General features: G+C 33.0%; 1 protein-coding gene across 1 annotated transcript in view; it reads left to right on the forward strand.

The window, feature by feature from the left end:
- LOC137651742 (zinc finger MYM-type protein 1-like) overlaps window positions 1-13,043 on the forward strand; it is a 49,012-nt gene that overhangs the window by 7,489 nt on the left and 28,480 nt on the right. The window contains exon 2 of the mRNA XM_068384962.1: window positions 4,403-4,514. Coding sequence (XP_068241063.1) covers window positions 4,403-4,514 — 112 coding nt within the window. The remainder of the gene's footprint in view (window positions 1-4,402; window positions 4,515-13,043) is intronic.

Below are 13,043 nucleotides of genomic sequence, written 5' to 3' on the forward strand. Positions count from 1 at the left end.
ACGTCACTTGCCCTCGTCTCACACGTGGGTATTTAAAACAAAGAACAATGGCCTTAGTTAACGGTCCATAAAGGCATCGTAATCATATATATATATATATATATATATATATATATATATATATATATATATATATATATATATATACAGTATATATGTATATATATGGGTTAATTTCAATTCTAAGTACAAAACACCTGAATTCGACAGTTATAAGTACAGCAGAATTGTCATTGAACTGTATCTATCTCCGTGGCCAAGTGGTTTAGTCACTGTCTCTACACGTTTGCCGAACCAGGGTTCGATTCCCAGCCGGTCACAAGCTCTTGTCTTTGTGTGATTTCGCCTGGGGCTCTGATCCCAAAGTCGTTAAGAGAATCCAGACATTAATGTAGCAAAAATATATAGCTTATTTGAATATGAAAAACACGTCTAAATGTGCAAAAATTTATCATTAATCGAATGCAATTAATAAACTACCAGTTAGTACGATGGTGAAGATGGCTTAATTTCAATTCCAATTACAAAACACCTGAATTTGACAGTTATAAGTGGTGCAGAATTGTCATTGACTTTTATCTTTCTTCGTGGCCAAGTGGTTTAGTCACTGTCTCTACAAGTTTGCCGGACCAGGGTTCGATTCCCGGCAGGTCACAAGCTCTAGTCTTTGTGTGATTTCGCCTGGGGCTTTGATCCCGAGGTCGTTAAGAAAATCCAGACATTAATGTAGCAATAATATATGGCTTATTTGAATATGAAACACACGTCTAAATGTGCAAAAATTTATTATAACATATATATATATATATATATATATATATATATATATATATATATATACTGTATCTTTTTATTCCTTCATTCATTCCATCAGTGCTGATGCCAAATAGCTGCGCAGTATTTAGCTCTTATAATACACTTAAAAAAAAAAAAAAAAAAAAAACTAAAAGCTCAAATATAAAAAACTATCATTTTCCTAACGCAAAGCCATACATAGACAGCGTCTAGTGTATACCTGAATGTTGTTGTGCTGACAGAATTAACGTTGTTTATGCTACTGTTTATTCGATTCATTTTAAACCTGGGGAATACAAAGATGACACGAAGTCTCTGTTACTAGATATCATTTTATCGTTTAAATCTGCCATTGCTCTGCCTGATAGGTTAAAAGGCTCTCATAGTATTGACTAACTACTGGCACAAAGATTAAATCAAGGTTGCCTTGAACATTTCTTTGGGTGTATAAGGCAAATAGATAGTCATTATGACCCTCCAAATGCTGTCAACTTTAAATTTAAGCCAAAAATTTTGGTAGGGAGAGAAACTGAGTGGAAAGTGTTGAAAAATCGCATGAACCAAAAAAATATGAATATAACAAAGAAAAGACCCTCCATTAGAAATATGTCTAACAATGCACACGTTCATAAATTTAGATTTTGCCTCATAAGATGTTTTAGACGAGGATTAGAGCGAACAAAGAAATAAAAATAAAATGTTGGGGGATTAATTAAGGAAAAAGCTCTTAAATACATTAGTGGATATATTGTCAAGAAATGTTGAGTTAAATATCCTGAGTTAGGAAATAATACTAAAGAAGTATCAAGAAATAATACTTAGAATGGGGCTTCTAGTCACCATCAATAAGCCCCCTCAGATCACAAGTGCGCAGAAGATGCTCAAAACCGGTACGCTGTCTGATATATCTGGACCGTGAATGGACCTAATTGGTGCTAAGTCTAAGCTGCCGTTTGCGTGAGTGAATTTGATTCCATATGAAGCACCTAGCTTAAACCGGGCATCTGTAAATCCGTTCATATCCTTGAGAAAATGCATTCATAATGTCAAATTTCGTCTGACCTGTTGCTAGGTTGTCAATGTGGGATTATTCACTGGATAGTTATGGTGGTTGGCTCAACTATTGTAATGCTTCATGAGAATGATTCCCCGTCGGAGGTTCACTCTGGCTCTTTTGGCCATATTCGTAGCTTTTCCGGCCAAATTTTAATTACATCAGACTTAAACAAAATATAACGAATATTCACAGGATTACAACAGCATATTGAGCCTCTGGTATCCATCCATGATAGTGGGAATCAAAGGAGGCTTATTTTCTTTCAGTTTAGTTAAAGCGTCCGCCTTATATTTCAGACTACAGAATTCATGATCATATTTCCAATATACGATATACACTCTTTTTATCTTGCTTTATATCATTATACTAAAAAGACACTTCAAATGCACATTTACAGAGTAATTTCTAGGAAATAAGCAGTTGATACAAAAAAGTGCTATAATTCTCCGAGAATTCCCTGTTTTTATGAACTCCCCTTCACCTAACCCTAAATAACCTCGGATTCCTCTAAAATGGTATATTTTCTCCTAAAGTGAAAACACTGACCCCTTTTTTTTGTGCAGTGGGCACACGCCCTATAACCTAACGAGACAGTAAAGAGATATATTAACGAGCTTATTCGTGATTGTCCGGGCAAGCACGTTTAAAACATTTAATGGGGACCAAAGAGGCACTGGTGAGGTATACACATCAGAAAATGATCCGGAAATGAAAAATAATCTGATGACTTTAGAGGCATCTTTGATAAAATATCTAAGGTATTGATTTCAATATTCATTCTCATGAGATCATGAAAATAGATAAATTTAGGCAATGTGAGTGTTCAAAACAGAGGTGATGAAATAACCTAACTTATGGATCTAAACAGATCAACCGACTGTCCCTCACTGCAAAACAGGAGCCACTCAGTTTAGCTCCAAAAGAGAGATCCAATCGGAGCGAAGATCAAATCCTTCGAGTCTTCAGCTTTTGAAAGCATCTGGTGGAAGACTTCGTTCTAAGCCTAAATATGACACATCTCCCGATAATGGCTTTTATTCTAAAATCATTTTAAAGCTCTCATAATACTAATTGTTAATATGAGCCTTTCCCTTTGTATGTGAACATTGCCTTTAGCAAGAGCCTGGGCTCTCATAAGACCAGCAATCTCACTCATAAAGAAGTTCACATCCCCAAACGATTCGAACTAAATTCAATTATTGATTGTATCATTTATATTAGTTTTTTGTCACTCAAGACTTATAAATAATACTGCTTTCTATTGAAAAGCCATTTTCTTACTTAATGCTGTCAGCCATTGAAATGTGCGAAGATCAATAAAAACAAGTTTTTCAATACTGAGCCAAAATTCTTTCCGGGAACAATAATAAGGACTCGTTGGGATTATTACTTAGCTATTTTCTTAACTGAATTAACTAGAGGTTTTAGAAGCTTCTTTGTATTACTCTATGACTCAGTCTTATCCCTACACGCATTTTTTAAACAATGTCCACAGAAGTTGAATTTGTAGAACTTCAATAGCAAATGTTTTTATGTTAAATAGGTTGACATGTCTTTTTATATATAAGAACGATCTGTTTTAATGTTGATACTCGGAAAAGTTTTCTAATACCTGATTTTTCGGAAGTATTTTTGTCCGAACAACATTGTTCTCAAATAATTACCAAGTAATGTGAATCAAAATTTATTCACTAACCTATATTTCTACCTGAGATATAGGTTTTGTCAATAAGTAATGTTAACGAATAAATATATCAAAGTATCGTCATAGTCTATATCTAATAACAACACCAGCCGAAGTTAATGACAGGAGCTTGTTTTCGGATGCACGCTGCATAATTTTTTAACTTTTCATATAATTCAAAACAAATTGAGATAAAATACGCTAAGAATAAGAAAAGCATGTTATTATAAACTTTCTTTGAATACCAGAATCTACTTAAACGTGGAAGTTGCGGTTAAGTAAAAGCAGGACCAACTTGACTGGAACTGGGTAAAAGGAGCATTCTGCTGTCAAACGCCAAACTAAGCTTAGATTATTGTGTATTGTGTAAAATATGTAGCTTATACACACAATAAATTAAAATGTGTGAAAAAGGGAATCTTTATCTACATCTACAATGTAGTGCAAAGCAGGACATTTCATCGCTATTTCCAATTTCGTTTTGGCAGGAGGTTTGGTCTTGAATATCCACAACAAAATGTCTATGGTGATAAAGGAGAAAAAAAAAGGATCTAAATACAAAAAAGCGGAACAAGTAACAAATAGACAGTTTATTGTCCAGTGCAGGACATAAGCTTCAGACATGTCAATATATATATATATATATATATATATATATATATATATATATATATATATATATATATATATATATTGAGCTGTGTTCTACCTTAAATCCCTTCAGTTAATCTTATGAAGGAGCAAATGTTAAAGATAAAACTACACCATGACCGATGCTGAAGGTTCTACCACGAGAAGTGTGTCTTTATAAACGCCAAAATTAGGAACATAGTTATGAAAAATTTAAAATGGCTTTGCCCTGATAGTGTAGAAGAAACAATGTTAAAATAGCCAAGACGAATATGTCGAAAAAGGATAATTCAAATGCTAGAAGTATGGCACCTCATAAGAAAGATCAAAGTTTACCAGATACTAGAGGTATGGCAATTGAAAATATAGGTTAAGAGGCTATATTGTTATAAGTAAGTTGCCTCAAAAACTTTAAAAAACCTTAATGCAAGAAAGAAGGTACCATTAAATAGATGTCGAAGAACCTCTATTGCTAGAGGTAAGGAACCTCAATACTGAGGGCAATGAGCTTTAATACTAGAAGTATGGCACCTCATATAGAGGTCAAAGAACAAGTAATGCTAAAAGTATGGCACTCCAAAAATAGATGTCAAAGAGCCTCTACTGCTAGAGGTAAAGAACTACTAAATATGTGTCAATGAGACTAATTCTAGAAGTAAGGAACTTCAATACAGAGGTTAGAGCCTCTAATACTAGAAGTATGGCACCTCTAAATAAAGGTCAAAGAACCTCTAATGCTAGAAGTAGGGCACTTAAAAAATAGATGTCAAAGACCCTTTAATGCTTGAAGTAAGGAGCTACTAAATAGGTCAAAGAGCCTCTAATACTAGAGATACTGCACCTCAAAATAGAGGTCAAAGAACCTTTAATGCTAGAAGTATGGCACTTCAAAAATAGATGTCAAAGAGCCGCTACTGCTAGAGGTAAAGAACTACTAAATATGTGTCAATGAGACTAATTCTAGAAGTAAGGAACTTCAATACAGAGGTTAGAGCCTCTAATACTAGAAGTATGGCACCTCTAAATAAAGGTCAAAGAACCTCTAATGCTAGAAGTAGGGCACTTAAAAAATAGATGTCAAAGACCCTTTAATGCTTGAAGTAAGGAGCTACTAAATAGGTCAAAGAGCCTCTAATACTAGAGATACTGCACCTCAAAATAGAGGTCAAAGAACCTTTAATGCTAGAAGTATGGCACTTCAAAAATAGATGTCAAAGAGCCGCTACTGTTAGAGGTAAAGAAGGACAATGTTATAAAATATTTTGAGTCAGTAGACTTAAATATTATATTTATTGAAAGTTTTAATAAGAAAATAAGTTTTACTTTACATAAAAATATTATTGATTACATCTATAAATATTTGCATCTATAAATTATAATTTGCATGAAATTATTTGTTCAGAATAGAAATTGAAGTCTTGAATCAATCAATCAATCAATAAGGCCTAAGATCACTATAACAGTTTAATGCTATGAATAATAGCAGGATTTATTACTAATGCTAATGATTGATATAAAAATTAATATTAACACAAGGGATGGATCAACGAATGACATGACTTCCACGCGCAGGAACCATCGAAATAATTTCATGATATATCGACATTTTAAATTTCTATGCGACTTTAATTTTAAGAGCCTCATAATTTAAATTCCATTCCAAAACTAATATGAATTTTACATTTATCAAAATAATATATTTCAACTAAGGGATTTAATCATTTCTATATGGGATACCTAATTGTATGAGCATTTTTGTCCTTGAAATCAAGGATATGATTTTCTTGTATGCAAGTTGCTCGGAGAGAAGTGGCTACATGAAAGGAACAGAGGAAATCCTAAGTGTTTCAATTATCCATAGACAATTTAAATACGCTAATAAAAGAATAAAATCAGTTAGATCAAAGCCACAGATGAAGAAATAAGGAAAAGGGCCAACTAGGAAGCAAGATTAGAAAATGGATTAACAAGCGAGTTTTCATAAGTCAGTTAACCGCCAGCTCGTATTGCATAGGCCTAAAGGACTGTAATCCTTCAAGTGCGGTAATGTCAAAGCATAATAACACCGTCATGTTTTCCTTTTAAATTATCTATATGCTTTAAGCATTGCATTGTAGACCTATCCTACATTGCAGATTCTGCATCTATATGTCTTAAGCGTTGCATTGTAGACCTATCTTAAAGTGTAGCTCCAGCATCGATATGTTTTAAGAGCTGCATTGTAGATCTATATAAAATAACAGCTCCTGCATCTATAGAGCATTGTATTGTAGGCCTACCTGACATTACAGTCAGCAGGAACATTGTTGCTTTTGTTCAGTATTCTAAAATCCAACATTTATATTCCTCCTTCTTTGGTAGCAGCAAATACGATCTATTTTAGTGTACAAAGATAACGCAATTTCCCCTGAATTTAGACTCAGCTTGAGATTTTGAGGACTATTTTTTTTTCTTTTTCTTTTTGATAGGAAGAAACTATTTCAGAGAAGTTACTTTTCATAAATAAGAATTTAACATTTAAGAGTTTTAATTAAAATTCATTATATATATCATCATCATCTCCTACGCCAATTAACGCAAAGGGCCTCGGTTTCATTTCGCCAGTCGTCTCTATATTGAGTTTTTGAATCAATACTTCTCCATTCATCATCCACTTCACACTTCACATACTGTAAATGGAAGTGTCCAAAGAATTATATCAAACATGGTCTATAACTATTTTTTTAAACTTAGACGTCATAGTTACGAACAAACAACAGTTATAGTGAAATCTTGGAAATTATTTGTGACTGTTCGATGGATATTCTAGGCTGGATATTCAAGTTAAGAAATGGAAGTATTCATAGGCCTAACAAATGAGTATTGAAGTTGGGGGTGTGAAGTCTTTCATATTTAAAGCACATCTCAGTGACACAGTGTTCAGACTAAATTTCCGACCAATGAAAGGTCGACATGATATTGTTCTTGTAAATAATGTTTTAAGCATAGACTATAGATTGGCTTAGCTACTTGAGTAACTGTCTTCTTTCAACCTCATCATTCCCACTGTATTGAAGGGTCAGCCGCTCGAGTCAGCTCTCTCCATCTATTTATATTCTCTTCATTTTATGTAGAGTACATCAACACCAAATCTTTAATCAATTATCTTAAAAATAAACTATTTTATTCCAAATCAAATTTGAATAAAAAAATATTGTTATTCAGTCTTGGCCTTCAAAAGTTAATGGAGAGATTAATATTGTGTTGACTCGAAAATTAGGCAAAGGAAATATGAGCTTTAACCAGAGAGGGATCCAATGTAGTACTATCTTGCCATCACAGTACCAAATGACTCTCTAGCAGTAGTATCTCATCGGGTGCCTCTCCTTGCCCATCATATTACTGATTTATTTGATAAAAAAAAAAATGTAAATTTCATAAATAGCGGTAATAATAATTAGTAGTAAAGGCAACTAAATTCTTAATTATTAATCTTTGTAAGAAATTATGAATTTATCAACAAATCTATAAAATTTGCATAAAATGTTTGAGTTATCTTGAATGGAAAATATTTTCCGACCAGTAATGGCAGTGATGTCTGTTTCTTCCTGGATAACCTAAAGTAAAGAGACTCGGGTTTTCCGAGAGTCCTGGGTCGGGTCAAGCCCTAAGAAATTGACTCCGTTGAGGATCTTTCCTCTTGGGTGTCTTCCGATTCAGGACTAACTCTCGGTTTGGGGTTCCGAGACAGGCAGGATAGAAAGAGAGTATCCTGTCACTGACGTCCCCCGGTTATCCAGCAAAACAGCAACAGGCTTTCTTTGGTCTGTTGTTGGATTCTCTCTCTCTCTCTCTCTCTCTCTCTCTCTCTCTCTCTCTCTCTCTCTCTCTCTCTCTCTTTTATTCTGTTCCTTCTTCTCTTCCTCTACTAATACATGTAGTAGGGGTGGGGGAACTGGTGATTACTTTATATTTTAGCATCGGGCAAGCGTTTTTCATAAGTTTCCATTTAGTATTAACTATTATATTTCACTTTGTAAACATGTGTATGTATGAGACAACATTGGTCCACTTTTATGAAAAAAAATGATTATTGAAAGGGCTCTGAGTGTTAAAAAAAATCGAAAAAAATACTTAAATGCTTTAATGTCCAAGTGAGGAAGAGGGCGTCAAGAGGGGAAATAATTTAAGCTTAGTCCTGTAGTCTAATGAAAACAATTTATGCCTTTGGGTTATGAATTCAAAGATATTTGATTTTTCTTATGTCGTTTTGTATATAAAGCAAAAGTTAGTTAATGTCGTGGTTTTGAAACTTGCAACAAATTACATAGGCCGAAGCTTCGATTATAGTCAACGGTGCCTCTATTGGACAAAAAGACGTGGACGAAGTGTCGCCGAACGAAGTGACATCGGAAAAAAAAATGACGACCCATCATATAGGTCTAATCTCTCGAGGGGTTTATTCAAGGTGAAGAAATAATGAAAAATAAATAATTAAATAACCGAGTTGGTGTGTTATCTTCGCTCTTATATATGTATGTATGTATCTGTATATTTGTATGTATATACATATATATATATATATATATATATATATATATATATATATATATATATATATATATATATATACATGATTGCAAAATATATATAACACTGACAAGTGAATGGAAAGTTGATAAAAAGATTCAAACGAAATACACAATAAATTCAGGCATATCAATTTATGGCTCATTTCCATAACATTACAAATAAGAAAGACATTTAGAAATGCTGTAAAAATAGAAAAATAGCTTGTGGAATCTTCCTTATATAGTAAAGAGCAAGTGTCTGGTTCTAGTTGTGTGTACACACACACACACACACACACACATATATATATATATATATATATATATATATATATATATATATATATATATATATATATATATATATATATATATATATATATATAAATACAGGTAGGTAGATAGATAGATAGAACTATATAGAGAGATATTTCTTTCTTACTTGTTACTTGTTTGGGGTTTAAATCCAACCCTCCACTGAAGTCGAGTGAACTACTTCTCGGGCGGGTCCATATCAACCATCTAACGAAACATTTTCCTTGTAACTTATACAATTCTTTGATTGTAGCATCTTCCAAATCATATGATCGTGTGAAAAGTAATGTCTTTAGTTTCTTCTCAAATTCAATTGCTCCCTTAAGGTCCTTCATTTCAGTTGGCAGTTTATTATAATGTCTAGCCGCACAGTAGCTAAAAGCCCTTTCACCAAATTTACTATTTGTTCTTGGTTCAGATAGCCTATGTTTGTCACTCATGTGTCTTATGTTAACATTTGTTTCTAGTTCTGGTTTGTTCAGGCATTCTTTTAGATATTTTGGTTCATTTTAGTTCAGTATCTTAAACGTTAGTAAGAGTAGCTTGTATTCAATTCTCACATTTACCGGCAGCCAGTGTAATTTAATTAGTGCAGGGGTAACTCTTTCCCTATTGTGTAGTCCTTTTATTAATCTAGCGGCTTTGTTTTGTACCCTCTGAATTTTCTTCAGCTGATGATTTGGTAAGCCATAGAACAGTGAGTTGCAGTAATCAATTCTTGAAAATATGTGGTGAATAATGAGTATGGCCATAGATTTTTCATCTAAGTATTTACTAATATATGCTATGTTTCTAATATGATAGTTACAATTTCTTACCATATTATTTATATGTTCATTCATTGTCAGTCTATCATCCATGATTACTCCAAGAGTTCTGACAGATTTCTTTAGGTCAATGATCGATTGACCTATTTCAATTCTTTGGAAGCATTCAATTCTTTTTATATCTTTTTCATTTCCAAAAAAAATACATTCACTTTTATCTTCATTGAGCTTGAGCTTTTTTGTTAACATCCAAGCCTTAATGTCATTCATTATTTCAAGTATCTTTCTTTTTGCTTCATCAACTGATTCTATTGGGAAATAGAATTGTGTATCATCAGCGTATATTTTAAACTTAACTCAGTGAGTTTCAAGTATATTTGCCAGTTCAATCGTGTAAATTTCAAACAGGAGAGGACCTAGTACACTCCCTTGAGGCACCCCTTTGGTTAGTTTTCTTGTCTCAGATTCAACATTTGATATTACTACTTTAACTTTGCGGTTTTCGAGATACCTCACAAACCAGTCATATGCTCGTTCTACGATGCTTTCAGCTTTAAGGTCTTCCATCAGATATGTATGTTCTACAGTATCAAATGCTGCACTTATATCAAGCATCACAAGAATGCAACACTTACCATTAGTTATAATTTCTGTTATGTCATTTTTTATCGCTAACACTGTTGTTTCTGTGGAGTAATTTTCTCTGTATGCAGATTGATCATCAGGTATGGCATTAGATTTTTTCAGATGTTTCCAGGTTTGTTCGTGTACAGCAGTTTCAATAATTTTCGAAAAATATGACAGATTTGATATTGGCCTATATGAACTTAAATTGTCTGTATCACCTTTTCCTTTATACACAGGCTTGATGTATGCAACTTTTTCACAATCAGGGGAAACTGCCTGTGTTAGACTCATATTTACCATGTTTCGGTAGGTCTTGTAGTCTGGTGAAATTTTCTGCATCTTTTACATCGTTAATTGGAAATGGGTCATTTCCGCAGTAGGTTTTTTTTTTTTACTTTCTTTATTATTCTCATATAATCACTCTGACTTAACTCTTTGAATACCCTTAGCTTACTTACACCTGTTGCTGATGTATTCCTTCGTTCTGTTGTGCCGATGTTGTGAAAACTGGAGCAGATTTGACTTATTTTTTCTTCAAAATAATCAATAAAATCATTTGCTAGGCATTTAGGATCATTAGTAATGTCAGACAATACTATTTCTGTCTTTCGACCTAATAGTTTCTTTAGGTTCTTATGTATTTTCCGTGGGTCATTTTCATTGCACACTTTTTTATAATAGGCCTTTTTTTAACTAAGATAAGGTAATTGTAGTGATTTCTAGCTGCTTTGTAATGTTGCCAGTTTTCATTATTTTTATTTCTTTTCCATTTATCCTCCATTTTTTTTTTCTCTTCATGTAATTCATTATCAAACCAGTTCGATTTTTCTTTAATTGTGATTGTTTTTGTTATTTCTGGGCACCTATTATTATAATTAGTTGCAAGTATAGTTTTACTTCTATCAGTAATGCAATTTATACAGGATTGTCTCTCTACGAGGGTGTGATTTTCTTCTGAGTTACAGACTGGTGTTATCCCTTTTATATCCTCTAGGCTTTGTTCAATGAACTCTTTTGGATCAAAGTTAGTCTTAATTCTGTATGTGATTTCCTTCTGTATTGCATTATTTTTTCTAACGTCTATTTAAAAAGACATTAACTTATGCATTGGGGATATAGAGCAGTCAGGTTCAATCTCAATATTTAGTATGATGTTGTTGTTTTTGTTTACTATAACTAGATCTAGTATATGATTAGACTGAGCTGTTGGTTCAGACACTATGTTTTCAAGGTCGTGGTTGTCAATCAATTCTGTAAATTCATTGACATATGGGTCTACTCTTTTATCCAGATGTAGGTTGAAATCACCACATATAACTATATTTCGATTGTCATTCAATGTATCTACTGTAGTAAATTATTAAATTCATCTAGAAACATTCTTTTGCTTTTGCTCGGTGGTCTATAGAGTAGAACTATTTGTAGATTTACATTTCGAGATAAAATTCTAATACTCATATATTCAAATGAATTAACTATGATATGATTTCTTACTGTAACTTTGTATGATTTCTTAATTAAGATTCCAATGCCACCACCTCTTTTGTTTTCTCTTGGTTCATGATAAAAGTTATAAGATTTAGGTGTCATTTCATTTATTTTCGATCTGTCACTCACATTACCACTCAACCAAGTTTCAGTTAATAAGCAAATATCCACATCTTGATCACTTACGACTTCCTTAATGATATGAGTTTTATTGCCAATGGATTGTATATTTATTAGATTACATGATATTTTCTTAATCGAAGCCATGGTCAGTATTGTTTCTGGCTCTTTTTATTTCTTGTTTATAAACTTCACAGTTTACTCTATCATAGGATTTATGTTTTGTGTCATCATAGTTCTTTCTCACACAATTTATGCATTTAACTTCAACAACACTGCAATGACCCGCTTTATGTTCTCCCGCGCAATTGGGGCACGACTGTTTATTCTTGCAATTTTCTGCACTATGCCCAAATTCCTGGCATTTGTAACATTGGTAGGGCATGTAATGGTCGTAAATATTACATATTCTATATGTGGTACTAAGTTTATCTCCATTTTCATAGATTGCTTTACGTATCTTGGGTGTACATTTTATAATATAGTGTTTATGTTTATCCATTCTTGAATTTTCTTGCATTATGATAGTCAGATCATCATTTTCTACAATGTGTCTTTTTAGCCACTGGTTCTTAAGCTTCAGACTTTGAATAATATCATCATCATCTTCTGGTACATTTGTAAGTTTTATCTTCGGTTTAAGTTTTCCTTTTTCAGTAACAGTGATCTTGTTTACATTACGTTGTTCCAATTCTGATTTTGCCTGCTCCAGGTTCTGTTTATCTGCAAATTTTATGATCAGGTGGCCATCTTTTGTTTCAGCAGTGCTTTCAACTTGGGCTTTTAATTTGGTCATAATTGTTTTCTTATTATTAACTGCTGAAACCTCATGTTTTCTTTGATTTCAGCTTTTCAGTATATGTACCAGTTAGATGCTTCCGATCTATGTCATCTTCATTCCTTTTCTTTTCCTTTTTTAATTCTTTCATTTCATTTTTTAATTCTTGCATCTCATCTCTTGTTTCTTGCACTTTATTTCTCATTTCTGTCATGCTATCTTTCATTTCTTC

This window comes from Palaemon carinicauda, chromosome 13 (assembly GCF_036898095.1).
Source record: "Palaemon carinicauda isolate YSFRI2023 chromosome 13, ASM3689809v2, whole genome shotgun sequence".
Classification (NCBI taxonomy): Eukaryota; Metazoa; Arthropoda; class Malacostraca; order Decapoda; family Palaemonidae; genus Palaemon; species Palaemon carinicauda.